Consider the following 18,858-nt stretch of genomic DNA (forward strand, 5'->3'; position numbering starts at 1 on the left):
AAGTAAGTGCGGCTGTGGCTATTTCGTACAGGGAATTGTGTTGATTTTCATTTTTTTAGGTTTATTTTATAAATCTCTTGTGAACTCTTTGGCTGCAATAGACTTTCAATCCATTTTAACTGGTAGGCCCTCCAATTTGTCAAGTCACAAAAATGCTTCATCCAAATACTTCTGGACCAATCATATATGATGACATCATAAAATTGTAAAATTACATTTATCACCATAGAAATTTTCTACAGCACAGAGGAAAACCAAATTCATTGCTGCTCATTTTATTTCAACAATATTTTAGAAGTTTAAAAAAGGCATTTAGTCCACAAAGTGTCTGACAACATTCAAAGTGGTAAAGAAAACGTGTGTGTAAGAATATGATCGATTATTCCAAGATATACAAGATGGTTAAAACAGAGGGCATGGAAACCTGCAACTACTTCTGGTAGTATAACTATGTTAGTACTACTGACACAACTTTTTGAAGTAAGGCTGTCGAAACCTTTACAGTCAAGAAAACAGTTATCCGTGCATGGAGAAGAATTTTACAACAACTGCAGGACAAACTGGATATTTACACAGACAAAAAAAACATGTCGAGCATTTGAAATGTTTTACTGCACAGTAGCAGTATTTTCAGCAATTTACAAAACAGTAAAGTTAGTACAAAAACATTGAAATTATGTTTAGAAAACCTGATTGGCTGATTTGCAATTGATACAATATTTTTACAGGGACTATGTGTAATATATAGTCTACACATTCAGCATAGTAAATATACAGTATACTGCAAGCACAATACATTAAATAGACACCCATGCCCCCCAAAACAAAAAACAACAACAGAAAAACTAAATATTTCATTTCCGGTTTTCAATTTCATTTTTTCGATTCCCGCTCAGTGATAGTGCAATTAATTGTGAGTGTGAATGGTTGTCTATTTCTATGTGTGACCAGTGACCAATGTTCCCTCTAATTTTTTGTTTGTCTGGGCAGAAAGATAACCTCCCTGAGCACACTGAGTACCGGTGAGAGCAACATCATAATTGCTCGCTATGGGCACACACCAGTATCACACCTGCCATGAGCAGGTGCATGTGTACTACACATAAATGATTTAGTAATAATAAAATGTAATGATTAATATCTATGAATGGGCGGCCCGGCGGATGAGTGGTTCGCGCGTCGTCCTCACAGCTAAAAAAAGGGGATTTTATTTTGTGCGCTCCATATGATTTGCTGTGCGCAGAGAAGACAAGAGTAGTGCGCAATTGCGCATGCACGCAGCTTAGAGGGAGCATTGCCTGTGACCCTGGCGACCAGTTCAGGGTGAAGTCAACCTTTCACCCAAAGTCAAGTGGGATAAACTCAAACAGCAACCCTCACAAGGATAAACGGTGCAGAAAGTGAATAAACAAACATTTCTACATTTCCAGATACCCATATATATGTATGTATATGTGGATTTCCGATGAAAGAGTGGTTAACACGTCCACCTTACAGTTTTGAGATCGAGGGTTTAATCACCATTCGGTTTTCTCCTTCCTGGATGGAGTTCTCTCCGGGCTTGCGTGGGTTCTCTCCGGGTACCCCAGTTTCCTCCCACATCTCAAAAACAAACTCAAAATGGACCCTCAATGAGTATGACCGTGAATGGTTGTCTGTTTCCTTGTGCCCTGCGATTGGCTGGCAATTAATTCCTGCTTACCATCGTTGGCTAGGATAGGCTCCAGCATTTAAATATAAATTCAGGTTAAAGGGGTTAAACACAATTGACCAGTAATAAATGAATAACGACTAAACAATCCTTTTTTTTCTTCAAATTTCTGTATCCAATAGCATTCAGCAGACCCGTCTGTATTATTGAGGAACAGATGAACAAAGTTAATCATCTTAATCCGATTAAAAGAAGCAAATTTAGCAAACTTTCTTTTTCCGCGCATCAAAATTTATTACACAGTGAGTGCAGAGTTTGGCAGATGTGGGTGTTAACAAGCAGGGTGGGGTGTAATTACAGCTCAATTTTCACTGTGGCTGGAACTTAATTATCGGGCACAGTAAGAAAATAGACATTTTAAACCCTAAATTTTAGAGAAGAGCCCTTTAAAATTCAACCTTGTTGGATTATATGGATGATAGGGTTGAGGGATACCTAAGTAGCATTGACAGCATTATTCTGCACATTTCACAGCTTCATAAATACAAATAAAGAAAAGTAAGATTAAGGCATGGTCACATTTTATGATTACCTTGAGGAACATTGTTTTTTTTTTTGCTTTTTTTTTGCAATAAAAAGAAATCAGAGACAAGACAGATTTGCGAATGACTAAACTGAATTCAGAGTTACATGGCCATAAAACACCAGTGACTTATTTTAACAACAGTGATGAATTGATTCAAAAGGTTTAAAATAATTGGAGTTATTACAAAAACGGGTATAGAAATGTAATGAATTAAAAAAACGGTCACCAAGCTTTTTTGTTCTGCATTGCAACACAGTGGTCATTCAACATATTCAGGCAAACACACAACTAAATGAATTGTTCATTTTTCATTCAATCGAATTCAAATGCTGTGGTGCTTCGGGGAAAGTGCATCGGTACGATTTCAAACCTTTTTGTCTTCCGAAGACTGTCAGTCAATAAATCAGTCAAACTTAAACACAATAACTCGGAAAACACATTTAAACAGCACAAACAAAGACGTTAACATGCACAAGCAATCAATGAAAACTAAGACCACGCGTGTGACATGTGCACATCTACACCTCACTTAAAAATGCTGCCTTTTTAAAAAAAATTTTTTTAACCCATGCTTGGGCCATCACTTTCAAAAATAGCAATGAGGATTTGGTTAAGGGTCCCGCTAGATCCAGCAGCCGACAACAGCACTTTTGAAAACGTCATTTTGTCTTATTTTTATTTCCAAGGAGTAAGTTCTTGCTTGAGTTTTTTATTTTGTTAGTCTAAGCCTGCCGTCTATTGGTTAAAAATGGTGCTACAGAGGGTGGTAGATAGTCCGGCCATTATCCTGAATTGAAACCCTGATATGATGATACACACTCACTCATCACATCATGTCAATATAGCATTTTTTTTATTAAGTCCATATTAGCAGCCTTGCGCACACAGCTAAAATCACACTTGGAACCTTGGATCACGTGTGGAGATGCACATGGACATGTTAGCGACATGCAACTTAATGTAGCTGACATGTGAAGACAGGCATGAGGAGCAGAGTGGCTCAGGCAGGCAGGCATCACCAACAGAACATAGATGATGATGGTGGTGAAAGGGATGAGTGAATAGGACGGCACTGATATTATTAGTGGCAGTAAATATGACTATATTGGACGGAGCCCCAAAAGAGACATGCATATACCATGCGAGTATGTGAAATAATAGTAACGTTTATACATCAGACGGAATGGGTACAAAATGCACACAATGAGTAGTCATCAAATACTGACATCCTTATACGGGAGACTAACACACGGGTACCTAGTATACTAAAATGCACACATGGATCCAAAACCGTACACAGAATACGTGTGTACCTGTGAAGCAGACGCAGATACTAATACAATGGTACCTCTACTTACGAAATAAATTGGTTCGGAAGTTTTTTTCCTAACTAGAAGCATATTTTACATTGAATTTGCAAAAGACATTTCATAATCTTTGAATCCTTTAAAAATGGTAAATGTATCGTATTTATTCGAGTATAATGCGCACCCATAATTTGTGACTAAAAATTGGTATTACATTTTGTTTCACTTTTTTTCAGCTCACACCAGGGATTGCACCGGGGCTGGTAACTCGCAAATGCTGAACACATGTCGCCATGACCAAATATTTATTCACAACATCGGCATGAACACAATTCTCAAATAGAATTTACAATTTTAAATCCTTTAAGTCTAATTCATCATCATAATATTTAACATTTTTCAAAGTCTGATTCATCATCATCAGATTCCCCAAACAATTGATTCCATTCTTCTTGAGTTATTGTGTGAGCGCCGGCCAATAGAACGGGCTCTCGCGCCCCATCTGGTGGACAAAGACAGGTTTTACTTCTCCCAATTTAACGGCTCCCGAGGGGACTTTTTCACCAGCGGGGGGCAGTGTTTCATCGGGATTCATGTATAATGCGCACTCAAACTTTGCTTCAGTTTTTTGGCACAAAATTTAGCATTGTATACTCAAATAAATACGGTATACATATTTTATATGAAATATCTATGCAAAAAAATGCAAAAATAGAAGAAAACTAAGCCGCCTCGTTGTGTAGAGGTTCGCTTGCCTGACTTCGGAGCGGGCAGGCGCGGGCTCAATTCCCGCTGGTGGTGGTATGATTGGGAGTGCGGATGGTCATTTTCTCTCTGTGTCCCCTATGACTGACTGGCAACCAGTCTTGGGTGTAGTCTGCCTTTCGCCCGAAGACAGCTGGGTTAGGCTCCAGCAACCCCCACAACCCTTTCGAGTACTATTTATTAAGCCGCTCTCTCTCTCACTCTTGGTTGCTTGCTTACTTTTTCGTCATTCACATCGGTGCCTCCCCGTGCTATATTTGCATTTTGACAAATGATCACACTGGAAAAATAATATACATATCAAAGGAATTCGTAACTTTAAAAACCTGCGGAAGCATTCGTAAGCAGAGGTACAACTGTACTTAGATACTAACATGTATTCTTCAGTTACAAACATGTCTGCACCAGATATACCGTGTATACCAAATACTAAAGTGCACACAGTAGATGCTAACATGGATGCATCAGGTACTAGCATATGTACAAAGGTGTACACCAGATATACTAATGGGTGTGCATCAGACATTAACGCGTGTGTACCAGATCCTACGTTTTTACCAGCTAAAGCGAGAACACTCGACTACCAATGCCTGTGCACTATATATAGTAGGGATGTAAAACACAATTTTGACGCCGAAAACGATATTAATTCTTTGGACAACGAGAACATATTTGTCGTTAATACACAATCTTCAATTGATTCACTAAAATGTATTCAGATTTAACAGAATCAGCTCAACTTCACCTTAGGCAAAAAATAAATAAATTAAAAAATGCAAAGCTATTTTAATCTGTTAGATAATTTTGTTGCTGAAACATGTCAGAAATGTCAATGAAACAAAGTTTCATGTGGAATAGACTATGATATTAATCGATGCTGGGCTCTATTTTGATTCAATTGAGCGTAACAAATCGATTTATTAATCCAGATGTTTAAATTATTTGTAAAGTTAGCGCACCAGAGACCAAAATATGTGTGCCAGATACTAACGAGTCTCAACTAGACACTAAAGCACATACTCTCTATACCACCGCCAGATATATAAATGTGACATCAGTTTTTTCTTTGTTGCATGTCCATTTTGGGGCTCCATGGTAACTTTTACTAATCCTAAAATAAATTATTTTTCCCTCATTTCCAGAATGGGTCAAATGCTGCACTAGAAAAAAAAATAATTATTTAAAGTCAACTTACAAGTAATGAGCCCTAAACAGCAACCTATAACAAAGGAAGGGTGCAAGCTGATGTAGCCCTTCTGCTTGCAGTTGATCTGAATACTTCAACCACTCTGTGTATATTATGAGCCTGAGATTAGTAAGGGCTGAGATGCTTGTGTTATTATGACTGAATGGACTTTGGCATACATCTCAATTTGCTGACATGCATTGTTTTAAATCCAGCATGATGTTGCTACCATGATGAAAAAATGGTTTTGCTGATAGCTTCTATTTTGTAGCTCCCCTGCTCTTCAATTAAAAGTTGTTATGGACACGAGAGCATGCTGACATGCAAAACTTGCCCTTCTCTTTGCCCCTCTCTCTCTCTCCCCCACCACCAAAAATCAGCAATCAGCGAGAGCCATCCACCAGCCAATCAAACCACCTGGCCACCCTGCAGCCCTCAGGAACCTGCACAGTCATATAGAGAAGAGAGTCAGTTGATAAAACCCAACGTTACAAGATTAGACACATATACAGAGAGCAACAGTAGTGTAAATACAGCATCAGAACTTGGGTTGTATATTACGATACCGCCGTTTTAACTATATTGTATGATTTGAATTTTTTTAACTGGACAGCTCACTCCAACATTAATTCACTACGCGTTCAGTCAAACATATTAAGAAGCTGCATTCTTATTTGTACTATTACGTTTGGGTTATAAAACACACTGAAAAGGGAATGGTATTCCTGTGCACCCAACACAAATTTTAAAAGGTTCTGATTTGAATTAAATAAATCGATGTGTGACAGATTAAGGATGACAAAAGGAAAGGGGAGTGACTAAATTGTTGTTTGATCCTGAAATGTAAAATATTGTAAGATTTCAAATGTACTTACACTCATGACATACTACTTCATGTTTAGGATTTAAATCAGGGATGTCAAACTCATTTTGGTTTGTGTGCCATCCTCATGGCAATTAGTTCCTATGTGAGCTAGTTTATTTTTGACCAAGTAGGCTAACTTATGGGGTGCCATTGATGGCGCTAGATGCCCAATCAATTTTCACATTTGTTACTTGGCCCCTCCCAGTAAAAAAGGGGCAGGTATCTAGCGCCATAAACTGCACAGATATGAGCATTTAAAGCAAGTCCAATTTAAGTGAATTGGACAACTATCATTGGCAATGGGAGTCAAAGAGTTCATTTTTGGTCACTACTTTGTCATTTTAGGGTGAGTTCCTCTACATTTGAAAGCATTCCAGATTATTCATGTTGACTTTAGGGCATTTTCTGTCCACTTCCTGTCCATTGGACACTTCCAGTTCATGTTGGGGCACTTGGATTCTAGTCCTGGTTAACTCATTGGCTGCCAATGACGGTGATAGACTTCCAATCCATTTTGACTGAGGGGATAGGTGAACAAATGTGACGAAAACACAAAAGTGAGCCAAATGCAGTAATGCCCACACTCTATTATGCTAATCTCTGGCTTTAGGGCACCAAATTCAAAATAAAAGCATGTGACTCTCCAAATGTAGTACGAATGAGCGTCAACCTGCCTATCAGGCAGAACAACCCCGTGGAATGGATTGGCCGCCCCGGGCAGACCGCCTTCTGCCGGCGAGCCATATGTTTGGCATCCCTGATCTAAACTCTAGAACGGGGGTGGGTGGCCAAGTCCGGTCCTTGAGAGCCCCTATCCAGTTTGTTTTCCATATCTCCCTCCTCTACTACACCTGAATCAAATGATCAACTCATTAGCAAGCTGTCCAGAAGCTTGATACCGATCCAGATTATTTGAGTCAGATGTGTTGGTGAAGGGAGAAACAGACCGGATAGGCGCTCTCGAGGACCAGACTTTGCCATCCCTGCTCTAGAAACTCTGGAAATTAATTATCATCGTGGCCCAATATAAAAATTATAATTATTGTGACAGGAACACTGCAGTTAGACTAACTTTGGCGCGTTGACACGGATGACGGACGGATAAACACGCACACACTCGCACGTACACCAATCAGACAAGAATTTTGTGATAAAATCATAAAGCATCAAATGAAGGAGTTTCAATATGCGAGAAAACGAGAACAAGATAGGCCAAAAATAGTATGCTTTCTAATATATTATACAAAACATTTTTAAAACACTTTGATGGATAAAAATCAATGTACAGTCTCTTACATGCATAGAGACATTTAAAAAATAAAATAAAACAGTGCACGTCTCTCAAAAAGAAACAGACACTCACCATTGCAGCATCCACTACAACAGGGGAATTGATTGTACAGTTGGTGAAATAGACAGAAAGATGAAACCAAAAAGAGCAACACATGACTGATGTTCATGCAGAAGCACTGACACTTTGTGGATTTGTTCTCCATCAACTTAGCTTGATGGAAAAGGACAAAGAAAAAAAATGGAGATTCAGATATATGTGACAGCACCTTTACAGTTCTTTTCCATGGTGATTTCTACATAAGTGGTGGGGACGTAGCCCTCTCCCCCGCTCTGTTTCCTCGCCCTCGTCCAGCCATCACCTTTATCCTCCTCGATGATGTACAACACCTGCAGGCAAAGAGTGAGGCAGGATAAACTAGTACAGTAATACCTCCAGATGCGAGTGCCCCGACATGCGAGCAATTTGAGATACGAGTAAAATTTTGAGCAAATATTTATCTTGAGATACAAGACAAATTTTGATATACGAGCATACAGCGGATGCTAGAGGCTGCTCATAAGAACATCATGTGCACTGTCTTTCTGGTCGCAACTCCCTCGTGTAATGTCTCTATGAGCACTGGGCGGAGCGTTGCATTTTTTTAGTGATTTTTTTCCCCGTTAGTCAGTGCGAATGGCGGAGCAATCGCTAATATGAGAGGAGTATATACTACTCTTTGGCAAGTGGTCGTGCGTTATTCTATTGTGAGGACATTTGTGTGCATCATTTTGGGAATATTTTGAAGGAAGACAAAAGCAAACAATCCTGGATAGGTTGCATCTGAAAGTCAGGCTGGAGGCGGGGCAAATAGAGCCAAACCGGGAGAAGAAAGGTATAAAACTTTAAAACAAAATTTGAATTAAATTTAGTGTAAGGTTAGATTAAACGTATTTTTGAGTGTGTCTGCATGGTTATCCAAGTTCATTTAAATTTGTTTGTTATGTTACGAGCGCGTTGCCGTGCAAAAAGTCTCTCTCTCTCTGCCACTCGCTCTCTCTGTCCCTCTCTTTCTCCCCTCCATGAACTCCGTCTAATTTTAGTACAATTGAACACATTTTAGTTCTATTAAACCACTAGTTATTTGTTACTTTGTTAATCGATGGCAAATTAGAACAAATAAAAATGTTTTTTTTTTCAATCCAATATCCTGTTAATTGGTTTTTTTTCAGAGGTTTGGAACGAATTAATTTGTTTTTAGTTCATTTCTATGGGAAATGTTCATTTGAGTTAAATCGACATACGAGCTCAGTCCCGGAACGCATTAAGCTCGTATCTCGAGGTACCACTGTATAGCATATGTTAGAGACAAATGCATTGCAAATATATAGTATTTTTCAATGTATGAAAAAGTGAAAATTAGTTTTATGATTTAATTAAATTCATTAGAAGGGCTGCATCACTAAAATATTTAGCCTCATCTAAGTGTGACAGAAAGATATTAATTTAATTCTAAAATAAACAATGGAAAATTTAAGATTTTTTTTCTATATACTAGATTGCAATTATAGTTACAATTAAAACCAATGATAATACAAATCGTTAGGGATGACCCCAATACGATCATGTCATTTTCAGAGAATCAGAATTAGAGGCAAGATCGGGACGAAAAAATCCAGCCCGTGGGTATTCGACATTATTTTTTCATTGAGAGAGAAGCCCGGCTCGACTCGACCCGAACCCGAAGTAATGATTGACATTTTAGGTCCGACCCGACCTGAATTTCAGGTCACGTCGGGTTGGGCTCGGGCTAAAGATCTCACCTCTAATCAGAATCAAGAAAAAATATTGAGGATCTGAAAATGTATTTATTTTCCTTTTTTTAATTACAAACTCATTAGCTGCCAATGGCGTGAGAGCCCTTAATTAATTTTGATTCGATCGTTCGATCAAAGCCTGCCCTTAATCAAGATGTTTTGGACGCCTCTCGCTGTCAGTGGCAGTCAAACATGACCAATTTCTAAGACAGCCAATGAGTCGTGATAACAAGTACCGTATTTTCACACCTATAATACGCACCGTCTGATAAGGCGTAGTCTCATTTGCGGGTATATTTTCTGTTTTTTTGTCAATACATTGGGCGCTTCAGAAAGGGCGCTAGCATGACACTAGGCAAGCGTATGTTATGCTATCCACTAGCGTACCTATGTTATGCTATCCGCTAGCGTATGTTATTCTATCCGCTAACATGTTATGCTAGCTGCTAGCATAAGTTAGGCTAGCCGCTAGCGTTTTTTTTTTTAAGACAGCACGAGCAAAACTAAGTTTGATAATGCTTTATTGAGGTAAAATGTACACTCTGATATAAAGAGTTCGGCGTTCAATATGCTAGGCTCCACTGTCAGTCAGAGTTGTTTATTCCGGGAACTTGATTCCAGCTTTGGCGAAAGCTCAAACAACAGTGCTGGCCGACACGTGAGCCCAGTCATCCACAATCCATTGCAACTCGCGACATTCATCACTAGCAAGCCTTTGATTCTCCTCGATGTTATATCGGCATCGACAATTCATTCCAAATCGTCACGTAACTCATGCGACGCTGCCTGCTACTACTATGTTGGCCATCTGTTAGCAATCCGTTAGCAAAGTTGTTAAATTGTGTTCGATCCATGGCTTCAGTCCATTTTCCAAGCCTTCACAGCCGCATTGTGTCGTCATTCACGTCAGGTATTTCCTCTGTGTAGCTCTAAAATGCGGTTTCTTCGAGTATTGCGCGTGTTTTGGAGAGTTAAAAGCGCTGCGAGCACACAGAAGTCAAATGTCTTGCCACTCCCCTGGGATGTTTTGAATAGATTTACCGTAATGCTTGGAATGCACGGGGAGGCTATTTTTAGGGTGAACGTCCGCTGGGTTGATCGCAATAAGTAACGTGGTGGCAAGAAATAAAACCAGTCAGTCAAGCGGTCAGGGCCATACAAAAATTGAATTTAGTGCACAGACAAGGCGCACCGACTGATTGGGCGCATCGACCATTTTTGAGAAAATTTTAGACTTTTAAGTGCGCCCTATAGGTATGAAAATACGGTATATAAAAATATATGCAGTATTTTTTATAATAGTTCTATATTTATATTTAGACTATTGAAACAAACTTTGAAGAAAAAAGAGAACATGTCAAGAAATCATACATTTATGTAATACATTGTTTTACGTTCTTTGCAACCTTATCTTGATGTAGCACAACTGATTTTTAAAAAGGGGATTTGTGACTTTTTTCCATTTTTGTTGTTGCTTTGTTGAAATCCCCAAGTATTATGATTCGAATGTTGCAAAAGCTCTGTTCATATTGGGGAAAAGGACATTTGGATATAGTTAATGGATTTTTGCATTCACAAAATTTGGGAATGCTTCTGCATACTGCATACTTCTATAGTGACACGTGATATTCCCCAATGTAAAAAATATAACCATGAACCAAAATGGGCAACAATAAACATATTTACCTCGTCTTCTGCCATGACTAGTGTTCCCTCATTTTGACCTAAAAGTGAAGTGAAGCACAAAATAAGCAAATATTTTAGATACATGCCCACATTGGATGCATGTAGTTCAACGTGTCCATGTCAAAATGGTTTGCAAACATTTTTTTCAAGTGTCTAAACCAAGATACCATATTTAGCAGACTTAAGGTCTGTTTTTGGTTTCATTGTTTAGTTGCAACTTATCAACACTAGCAGTCATGAAAAGTGCACTCGAACCATGCCCCCTACTTTGCTTTTGGTAACCTTCTATAGAGCCACTGTGGAGAGCATCCTGGCATACTGCATTACAGTGTGGTACGCTGGAAGCACGGCAGCAGACAGAAAGGCCATGCAGAGAGTGATCAACACTGCCCAGAAGATCATCGGCTGCTCTCTGGCCTCACTGGATGACATTGCCAGCCCTCGCTACCTCAGCAGAGCCAGGAACATTGTCAGCGACCCATAGCACCCTGGTCACAACCTGTTCCAGCTGCTGCCCTCTGGCAGACGCTACAGGTCTCACAAAGCACGGACAAATAGACTTAAGGACAGTTTTTTTCCCACAGCCATCAGGACACTGAATTTGCGTTAGCACGACCTACAATCCCTTCTGTGCAATAACTTCGGGGTGTTCAATAACAATGTGCAATATCTTAGATTGTGCAATATTTTATAATTTATCTAGCCGGGATGTGACTTTTTATACTTTTATATTACTGTTTATGTTTTTTTTACTTGGAAAACGCACTTTGTGGAGTAGCACTACCAATTTCGTTATACGCAGCTGTGTATGATGACAATAAAGGCTTTTGATTTGATTTTTTTTTTATTTGATTTGATTTGAAAGTGGTGGTGTTTTTCAAAATGTGAAGCGAAATCAAGTTGGCGGCAAACAGATAGTTAAATTCTGTTGTCTAGGCGTAAATTAACTGAATAAGTGGTAATCCGTTATGGCAACATAAGCTCTACTTAACCTTTGCACTCCATTTTATTGTCATCACTATAAAATGCAACTAATACTCTGTTTTCTTTCTCGATCTTCTTTTCTCTCTTCATTGTGAATTTTTGGCTAGTTTAGTTTACAGTATGGTGTGACTTTTGGTCTGAAAAATTATTTACTCTATCTTTTAGGAAATCTATGCCTAACCCATTGTAGTTGTAATTTGAAAACCAACATTCCACCATGTGTTGCGTATCAAGTATTTTACAGCTCAGAGCATGAACACACATACAGTCTAGGTTAATCTGAATGATCATAACATGAAATGTATTCAAAATTAAAAGTCAAGTTCAGTTGTTACTATTTACAGAGGTACCTCGGTTCGCAACCACAATCTGTTCTAGAAGGCTGTTCGAGAAGAGATTTGTTTGAAATCTGATTTTTCTCATTACAATTAATGGAAAAAAGAAAGAATTAGTTCCAAACCTAAAAAATAGACTGTTAACCACTTTTTTAGTTTTTCCTGATAATAAACTGCATATTAAAAATACATGTATAGTTTAAATACTAAGGGGGAATCACAAAATAAAGCCTAAATTCAAAAAACTGGGTAAAAGTAACAACAGAGCGAAAATAATTTTCTGGGGGAAAACATGAAGGGACACGAAGCACACGAACATAACGCAAACACAAACACTCAAAAAGGAACAATACTTAGACAAGGTTTGACAAGGACACAGGGTTTAAATACACGGACAGGGTTTGTTAAGACAATTAGAGGCACCTGGGTCACATGAGGGTAGGCGAGCAGAGAAGACACAGCAGGTGAAACTAATGGGTGATCACATGGACAGGACACACAAGGGAAAACGACCAAACCACAAAACATGACACTAACCGGACACATCTAAATACAGAGGCTGCATTTTGCACAATAACAAAGTGCGTCGAGTGTCACCTGGTCGGCCCGCGCACGCTGTCTTTTCCTGCTTTTGTCGGGGGCGTTCGAGTTCTGGATAATGGTTTAAATCAAAAGCTAAAAAAAATCTCGAAATTTTCATTGCCAATTTGTTCAAAGTCTGGCAGGTTCGAAAACCGAGGTACTACTGAATTGTTATCCATTAATATGTTTGTGTAACTCACTGCTCAATTTTTAAGATTACACTTCTCCTGCAATTCAAATAAACATTTGACATCTATGATTAATTATCAGAAATACAAAAAACAACAACAAAGGTACTTTTACTCAAGTGTTTCACACTACATACAAAGGGTATCTAACCTTACCATCAAATGAGTACAAAGCTTTACAGTGTCCAATGACAGGCAGCGGATCGTCGTCATCAAACTCATCATCAAACTCGTGTGGGTCAGTGCTCGGGTGTCCAGGCTGCGGGGGACTGGAGTGATGAGGTGTGTGGTGTTCCTGACTTGTGTCTTCTGTATAACTGCCTTCAGGACTACAGCAACACAGAGATTCGAATTTTAATGTTTTGCCATGTGTTATTGTTAAAAAAAAACTAACACACATTATGATAAGGTTTACATTAAGAATTTCATGATTAGGAGTTTATCATATATATATATATATATATATATATATATATATATATATATACACACACACATACACATATATATACACACATACATATATACACACACACATATATACCATATTTTCACGACTATTCGGCGCATTGTATTTTAAGCCGCAGTGTCAGTAACGAGTGCTATTTCTGTATTTTAGACACACAAAGCACGCACCGTTTCATTACACGCATATATATTATATATGGATTAACATCGAAACGCAATAGCGCTGGCTACCGGAAGCAGCCTATTTCCGGGTTTCGGTGTGCAGTGACTGCTGGGAAATATAGTTCTTGCACGCTACACCGACACGCTAAAAACATGTTTTAAAAAGACAACGGAAGCAAAACTGAGTTCGGTTGTACTTTAGACATTTTACAACTCACTCACGTCATCATCACTCACAAATCCCTCAAAGTCCTCATTTTCTGTGTCCGAATTAAACAATTGCCCAAACGAGCCTTCCAAAAAGCCGGGTCCCCTCTCTTCGTTCTCAGAGTCACCATCATTTCCATCAATCCATTCACAAATCGTAGCGTAAGAAGCCCAGCGCTGCCTGCCACTTTTCGTGAAGCCAGGCATGGCATATATATATTATTTATGGATGATTATCGAACCGTAATAGCGCTGTCTACGAAAGCAGCCACAGACGCCATTTCCGGTGCACATTGAATGCTGGGATAAATAGTCCTTTTGTCAATACACGCAGGTTGACGGCTGTGATAACTTTGCACTAATAATATCAATATACTACAACGGCGAACACACTAATTTGGTGCTACATGTACCAAATGCACGCTACACCCGCACGCTAAAAAACACGTTTTTAAAAAGGCAACGGAAGCAAGACTGAGTTCGGTTGTACTTTATTTAGCCAAATTACAATGTACTCACGTCATCATCACCCACAAAACCATCAAAGTCCTCGTTATCTGTGTCCGAATTGAACATTTGTCCATCGAAAATGCCGAGTTTAATACGTTTGTCCAGGCGGCCACAATTCATTCCCAAATGGTAGCTAGCTAGTAGCTAGCGTAACTATTCCAAGGCTGTCTTCCATGGTTCGCAACTGTTTTGATGCCAATCGCCAGGCCTCAATCCGTTCACAAATGGTAGCTAGCTAGTAGCTAGCGTAACTAGTATTCCAAGGCTGTCTTCCATGCTTCGCAACTGTGTTGATGCCGATCGCCAGGCCAGTCCATTCGCAAATAGTAGCTAGCTAGTGTTGATGCCGATCGGCACCCACAATCCATTGGGTGTATTGACAAAAAAAAACTACATATCCCAGCAGTCACTGCGCAGTACTTTATCTACGGGAAAATAGTAGAGTCTGGGGCTGCTTGCCATAGTTGTCCTATCGACGGATTTATTTTATTTTATCGTGATAACAATTTTAGTATTGGTCCATCTATAAAGCGCACTGGATTATAAGGCGCCCTGTCTATTTTGGAGAAAATTTCAGACTTTTATATGCGCCTTATAGTCGTGAAAATACGGTATATATATACACACACACAACATTTTCAGGTTACAATTTTTTTTATATGCAAATGAGTGACTCGATATAGGAAAAATAAATCCCCCAAAAGTAAATGCATTTCCTTATCCGTTATTTTATTTTGAAAATATTGTCGCGGATAAATTGATTCTCACTTTAGAACACCGTTACCCTCTACTGGGCTCTCATTTCATTGCTCTCATTCTATGTCATATAATGACAATAAAAGCATTCAATTTAATTCAATTGGCTGTCTCAAAACAACCACTATCCATGTTCCTAGCTTCTCTCTTACATACCTGTCTACCTCGGCTAAATGCTCCCCCTATTAATGATTACAATTCCCCTTATTAAGCGATTAAAAATCGTACAAATGCAACACAGCACATATTTTCACACACACACAGGGCACACATAAAAGTCTAATATGTACTACAAAGTGGTCGGCTTTCTGCCCTGGTAGGACGGGCTCTTGCCGCCATCTGGCGGACAAACACGGGCATTACTTCTCCCAGTATAACGGCCGCGGAGGGAACTATTTCACCGGCGCAAGGCACATTTTCTTATGCTTTATTTATTTTAAGACATTAATAAACCATTTCCTTATATTTTTTTATCTTTTGTGTGTTTTCTCACATCTTACATACAAAATTGGGATATGTTGACCAATTATAAAGGGTTTAGTTGGTATTTGTGTGAGGACCGTGGAACGAATTAGAGAATTTACATATAAGGTACACCTCTACTTAGGAAATTTTCAAGTTAAAAAAAAAGTTCTGCAACCAATTAATTTCTTAAGTAGAGGTATGACGGTACATCAAAAGGCCCAGTAAAGTCTGTAATAGTGTTACCTCTCTCTGCCTTGGGTAGTGGGATGATGATTGTCTGCACTATGCCTTCTGTCTCTGGAGGCCTGCTTTCCCTCCACTTCCGACAACCAAGCCTGCCATTCAAGAAATTAAAGTGATTTCAGTCACATTGAGAACAAAATCAATCAATCAAATTTGACATTGTTTTACTTTTGTCCAGGAGAAGCCACAAACCAACTCATCCAACAGTAACCATTGAGTTCAGAGTAGCTCACATTTAGATTTCAAATTTATCGGATTAAGCCACACTTTGTCCTTTCCTTACCTCATGCTTGTGGATTTCAGAGCGAAGCTTTTCCATGTTGAATATGGTCTCTGATATTTTGGGCTGCAGGCTGTTAGGGTCCCCCATTGGTGGAGTCTTCTCATACACATCTTTCATTTTGTTCAGGGCATCCCTAGGACACATAAGAGCTTGTTTTAACAGAGAACAGCCATATTGAAAGTTGAACACAACATAAACGATACAGCATAAAAAATAACCAAATCTAATTAACCATTTTTGAATGAATTACCGTATATACTCACATATAAGCCGCTTTTGTCGTACAAAAAAATTATGACTGAATTGAGGGTACGGCTTATATGCGCATAAAAACACGAAATGCACGAAACTGCAAGTTGACGACGCCATGACACGATGACGTCATGACGCAATAGTGCCGCAACATCATTTATTTCAAAATAGAGAAAAGATAAACATAAAATGCTAAACAAAATTCATTTTGACGTTTATGAATGAATTTCAAGAAAAAAAGTACGTATCTTGCATAAAACATGAAAAAACTCACGTTCCCATCACTGCTCGCTCGGGGCACAGCCATCTTAAATAGGTCCCCAGGCAGCCATCTTACCTAGGGGGCTGACGTCTAAACCTAGTTAAACGTGCTCTGACTGAATTTACTGTTTCTTTTTGTGAGGCTGAAAATAGTCTTCTTGCCAATGGTGATTATGTCTTCAGTTGATTATTTTATTTATTTAATATTGCACAGCAACTTTTGGTTTGGAGGCAGAATTTCAGCAGGTTTTCTTCTTTACTTTTCATAGTGTAAGGCCAGAGTTGTCTTATCATTATTGCACAACAGAACAACAAAAAGTTTTAAGTTCCAAATTTGGAACAAAAAAGATGTGATAGTTATCATGATAATTATCAATAGACTGATATTTTTTATCGTGATAAGATTATTTGCCATATAGCCCAAGTCTATAATCTAGTATGTCTTCAATTTCTTGATTTTTAATGGCGCTGCATTGCATGAAACAGTAAGACTTTTTCTGATGTTCTAAGAGTTACCTATTTTTTTGAGTGAAGTTGTGTTTTATTTTGTGGTTTAAAAAAATCTTTACAAGTCTTAATTTTCACTTAATGAAACCTCTAAGAGCCCCATTTTTGGCATTTGATCTTGAAATGACATTGATGCCCATTATTTGCTTTGCCCTGAATAATCATTTTTATGACTAAAATAATCTGAAACATTAGCGACGTAATAAAAGAACGGGCAGCCATACACAAAATGTAAAAAAAAATACAATCGCATAAAATGAACAAAACAAAATTTGTGGTGTAAGTAAACTAGGGGACATGAATGTATGGTTCAGAAGAAAAACATGCATGGTGAGATGCTCATACCATGAGGATTCACTTTCTTGAACAGTTTGCATTCGATGTTAAACATCTGTAATACTCCTAAAAAAAATCTACATATGACCGTAAGGGAGATGAAAAACAACTATTTTACGGTACCTCTGATCCATTTCTATCTGGAGCTTGTTGTTAAGTTCATCAATTTTCTGCTGCAACCTTTTTCTTCTCTGTTCAGGGGGTAAGTGGCTGAAATCCTCAACTGACGGAGCCTGGTTGGAGGTGAAAAGATGGCAAATGTAGGTAAGTAACTACTTCACTAAATGCACATATATAAGTAAATAGTGATTCAACCCGACTGTTCCGCTTTATTCCCAAACAGCAACCAAATGAACCCAAAAAGGATTAATGAAATGTGTGGGCGTGTGTGTGTTTTTTTTTTTTTTTTTGTTTCAACACACTTGAATCTAGTGATTAAAAACACAGGCCCAAGGAAAACTACATAATCTATCAGTGACATGGGGGTTATTTTTCTACGAGGTGCAATGCAGTGCTTCTCAATTATTTTCTGTTGCGCCCCCCAAAAAGAAGAATTAAACGTTTTGTATATGTTTAAATTCTAGTCTGGCAAAAAGTTTCTTAAGTCAAAAGCTCCCAGGTATAGTTTTGCGCCCCCCGTGGCATCGCACCGCCCCCGCCTAGAGGGGCCCGCCCCACTATTTGAGAAGCACTGGTGTAATGGTTGGATAGAATTGGGATTTCTATATGGTAACGATACATGCACTGAAAGTTACATGATAATGTCTTCTCTCAATCTGGTAAACATACACTTACCATCTTGACAGACCACTGCGATGTAAGCAAACAGACAGCACAGGATGTTGGTTAGTTTAGTGAGGATGCCAAATTTGAAAGCCGATTAGTCCAAAAACAGTCAGAACAATGTTTGATGGTTAATAGTTCATTATCATTGTTTTATGCGGCAAAATATTTTTTGATTGAAATTGGTGTTTAATTTACTTTTTTTTCCCTTTATTCATTAACATATCTGGGGTTTCACATTAATTATATTAAATAGTTTGTGCCTGGGCCCCGAGGCAGAAATCAAAATTGTTGGAAATTGTTCTGGCATTTTGCTAAACACTTCTATATTGACATGAGTCATTTATGTGTAAACTAAGCCAGTATTTCTAAATGTTCAACTGAGAGCCACTTGATACAAATA

At 38.5% G+C, this 18,858-nt stretch overlaps 1 protein-coding gene across 5 annotated transcripts in view; it reads right to left on the reverse strand.

Moving 5' to 3' along the window:
- Positions 1–259: 259 nt before the first annotated feature.
- fnbp1l (formin binding protein 1-like) overlaps positions 260–18,858 on the reverse strand; it is a 54,146-nt gene continuing 35,547 nt past the window's right edge. For 2 of the 5 annotated variants that reach the window (XM_077594733.1, XM_077594730.1), the window contains 7 exons: positions 18,468–18,482; positions 17,796–17,905; positions 16,317–16,449; positions 16,034–16,125; positions 13,379–13,551; positions 11,134–11,171; positions 260–8,040 (listed from right to left, as the gene is read on the reverse strand). In XM_077594733.1, the coding sequence (XP_077450859.1) occupies positions 7,900–8,040; positions 11,134–11,171; positions 13,379–13,551; positions 16,034–16,125; positions 16,317–16,449; positions 17,796–17,905; positions 18,468–18,482 (702 nt within the window). In that variant the 3' untranslated portion in view covers positions 260–7,899. The remainder of the gene's footprint in view (positions 8,041–11,133; positions 11,172–13,378; positions 13,552–16,033; positions 16,126–16,316; positions 16,450–17,795; positions 17,906–18,467; positions 18,483–18,858) is intronic. The other 3 variants (XM_077594734.1, XM_077594732.1, XM_077594731.1) reach the window with 2 other exon arrangements.

Source organism: Stigmatopora argus, chromosome 24 (genome assembly GCF_051989625.1).
Source record: "Stigmatopora argus isolate UIUO_Sarg chromosome 24, RoL_Sarg_1.0, whole genome shotgun sequence".
Lineage (NCBI taxonomy): Eukaryota > Metazoa > Chordata > Actinopteri > Syngnathiformes > Syngnathidae > Stigmatopora > Stigmatopora argus.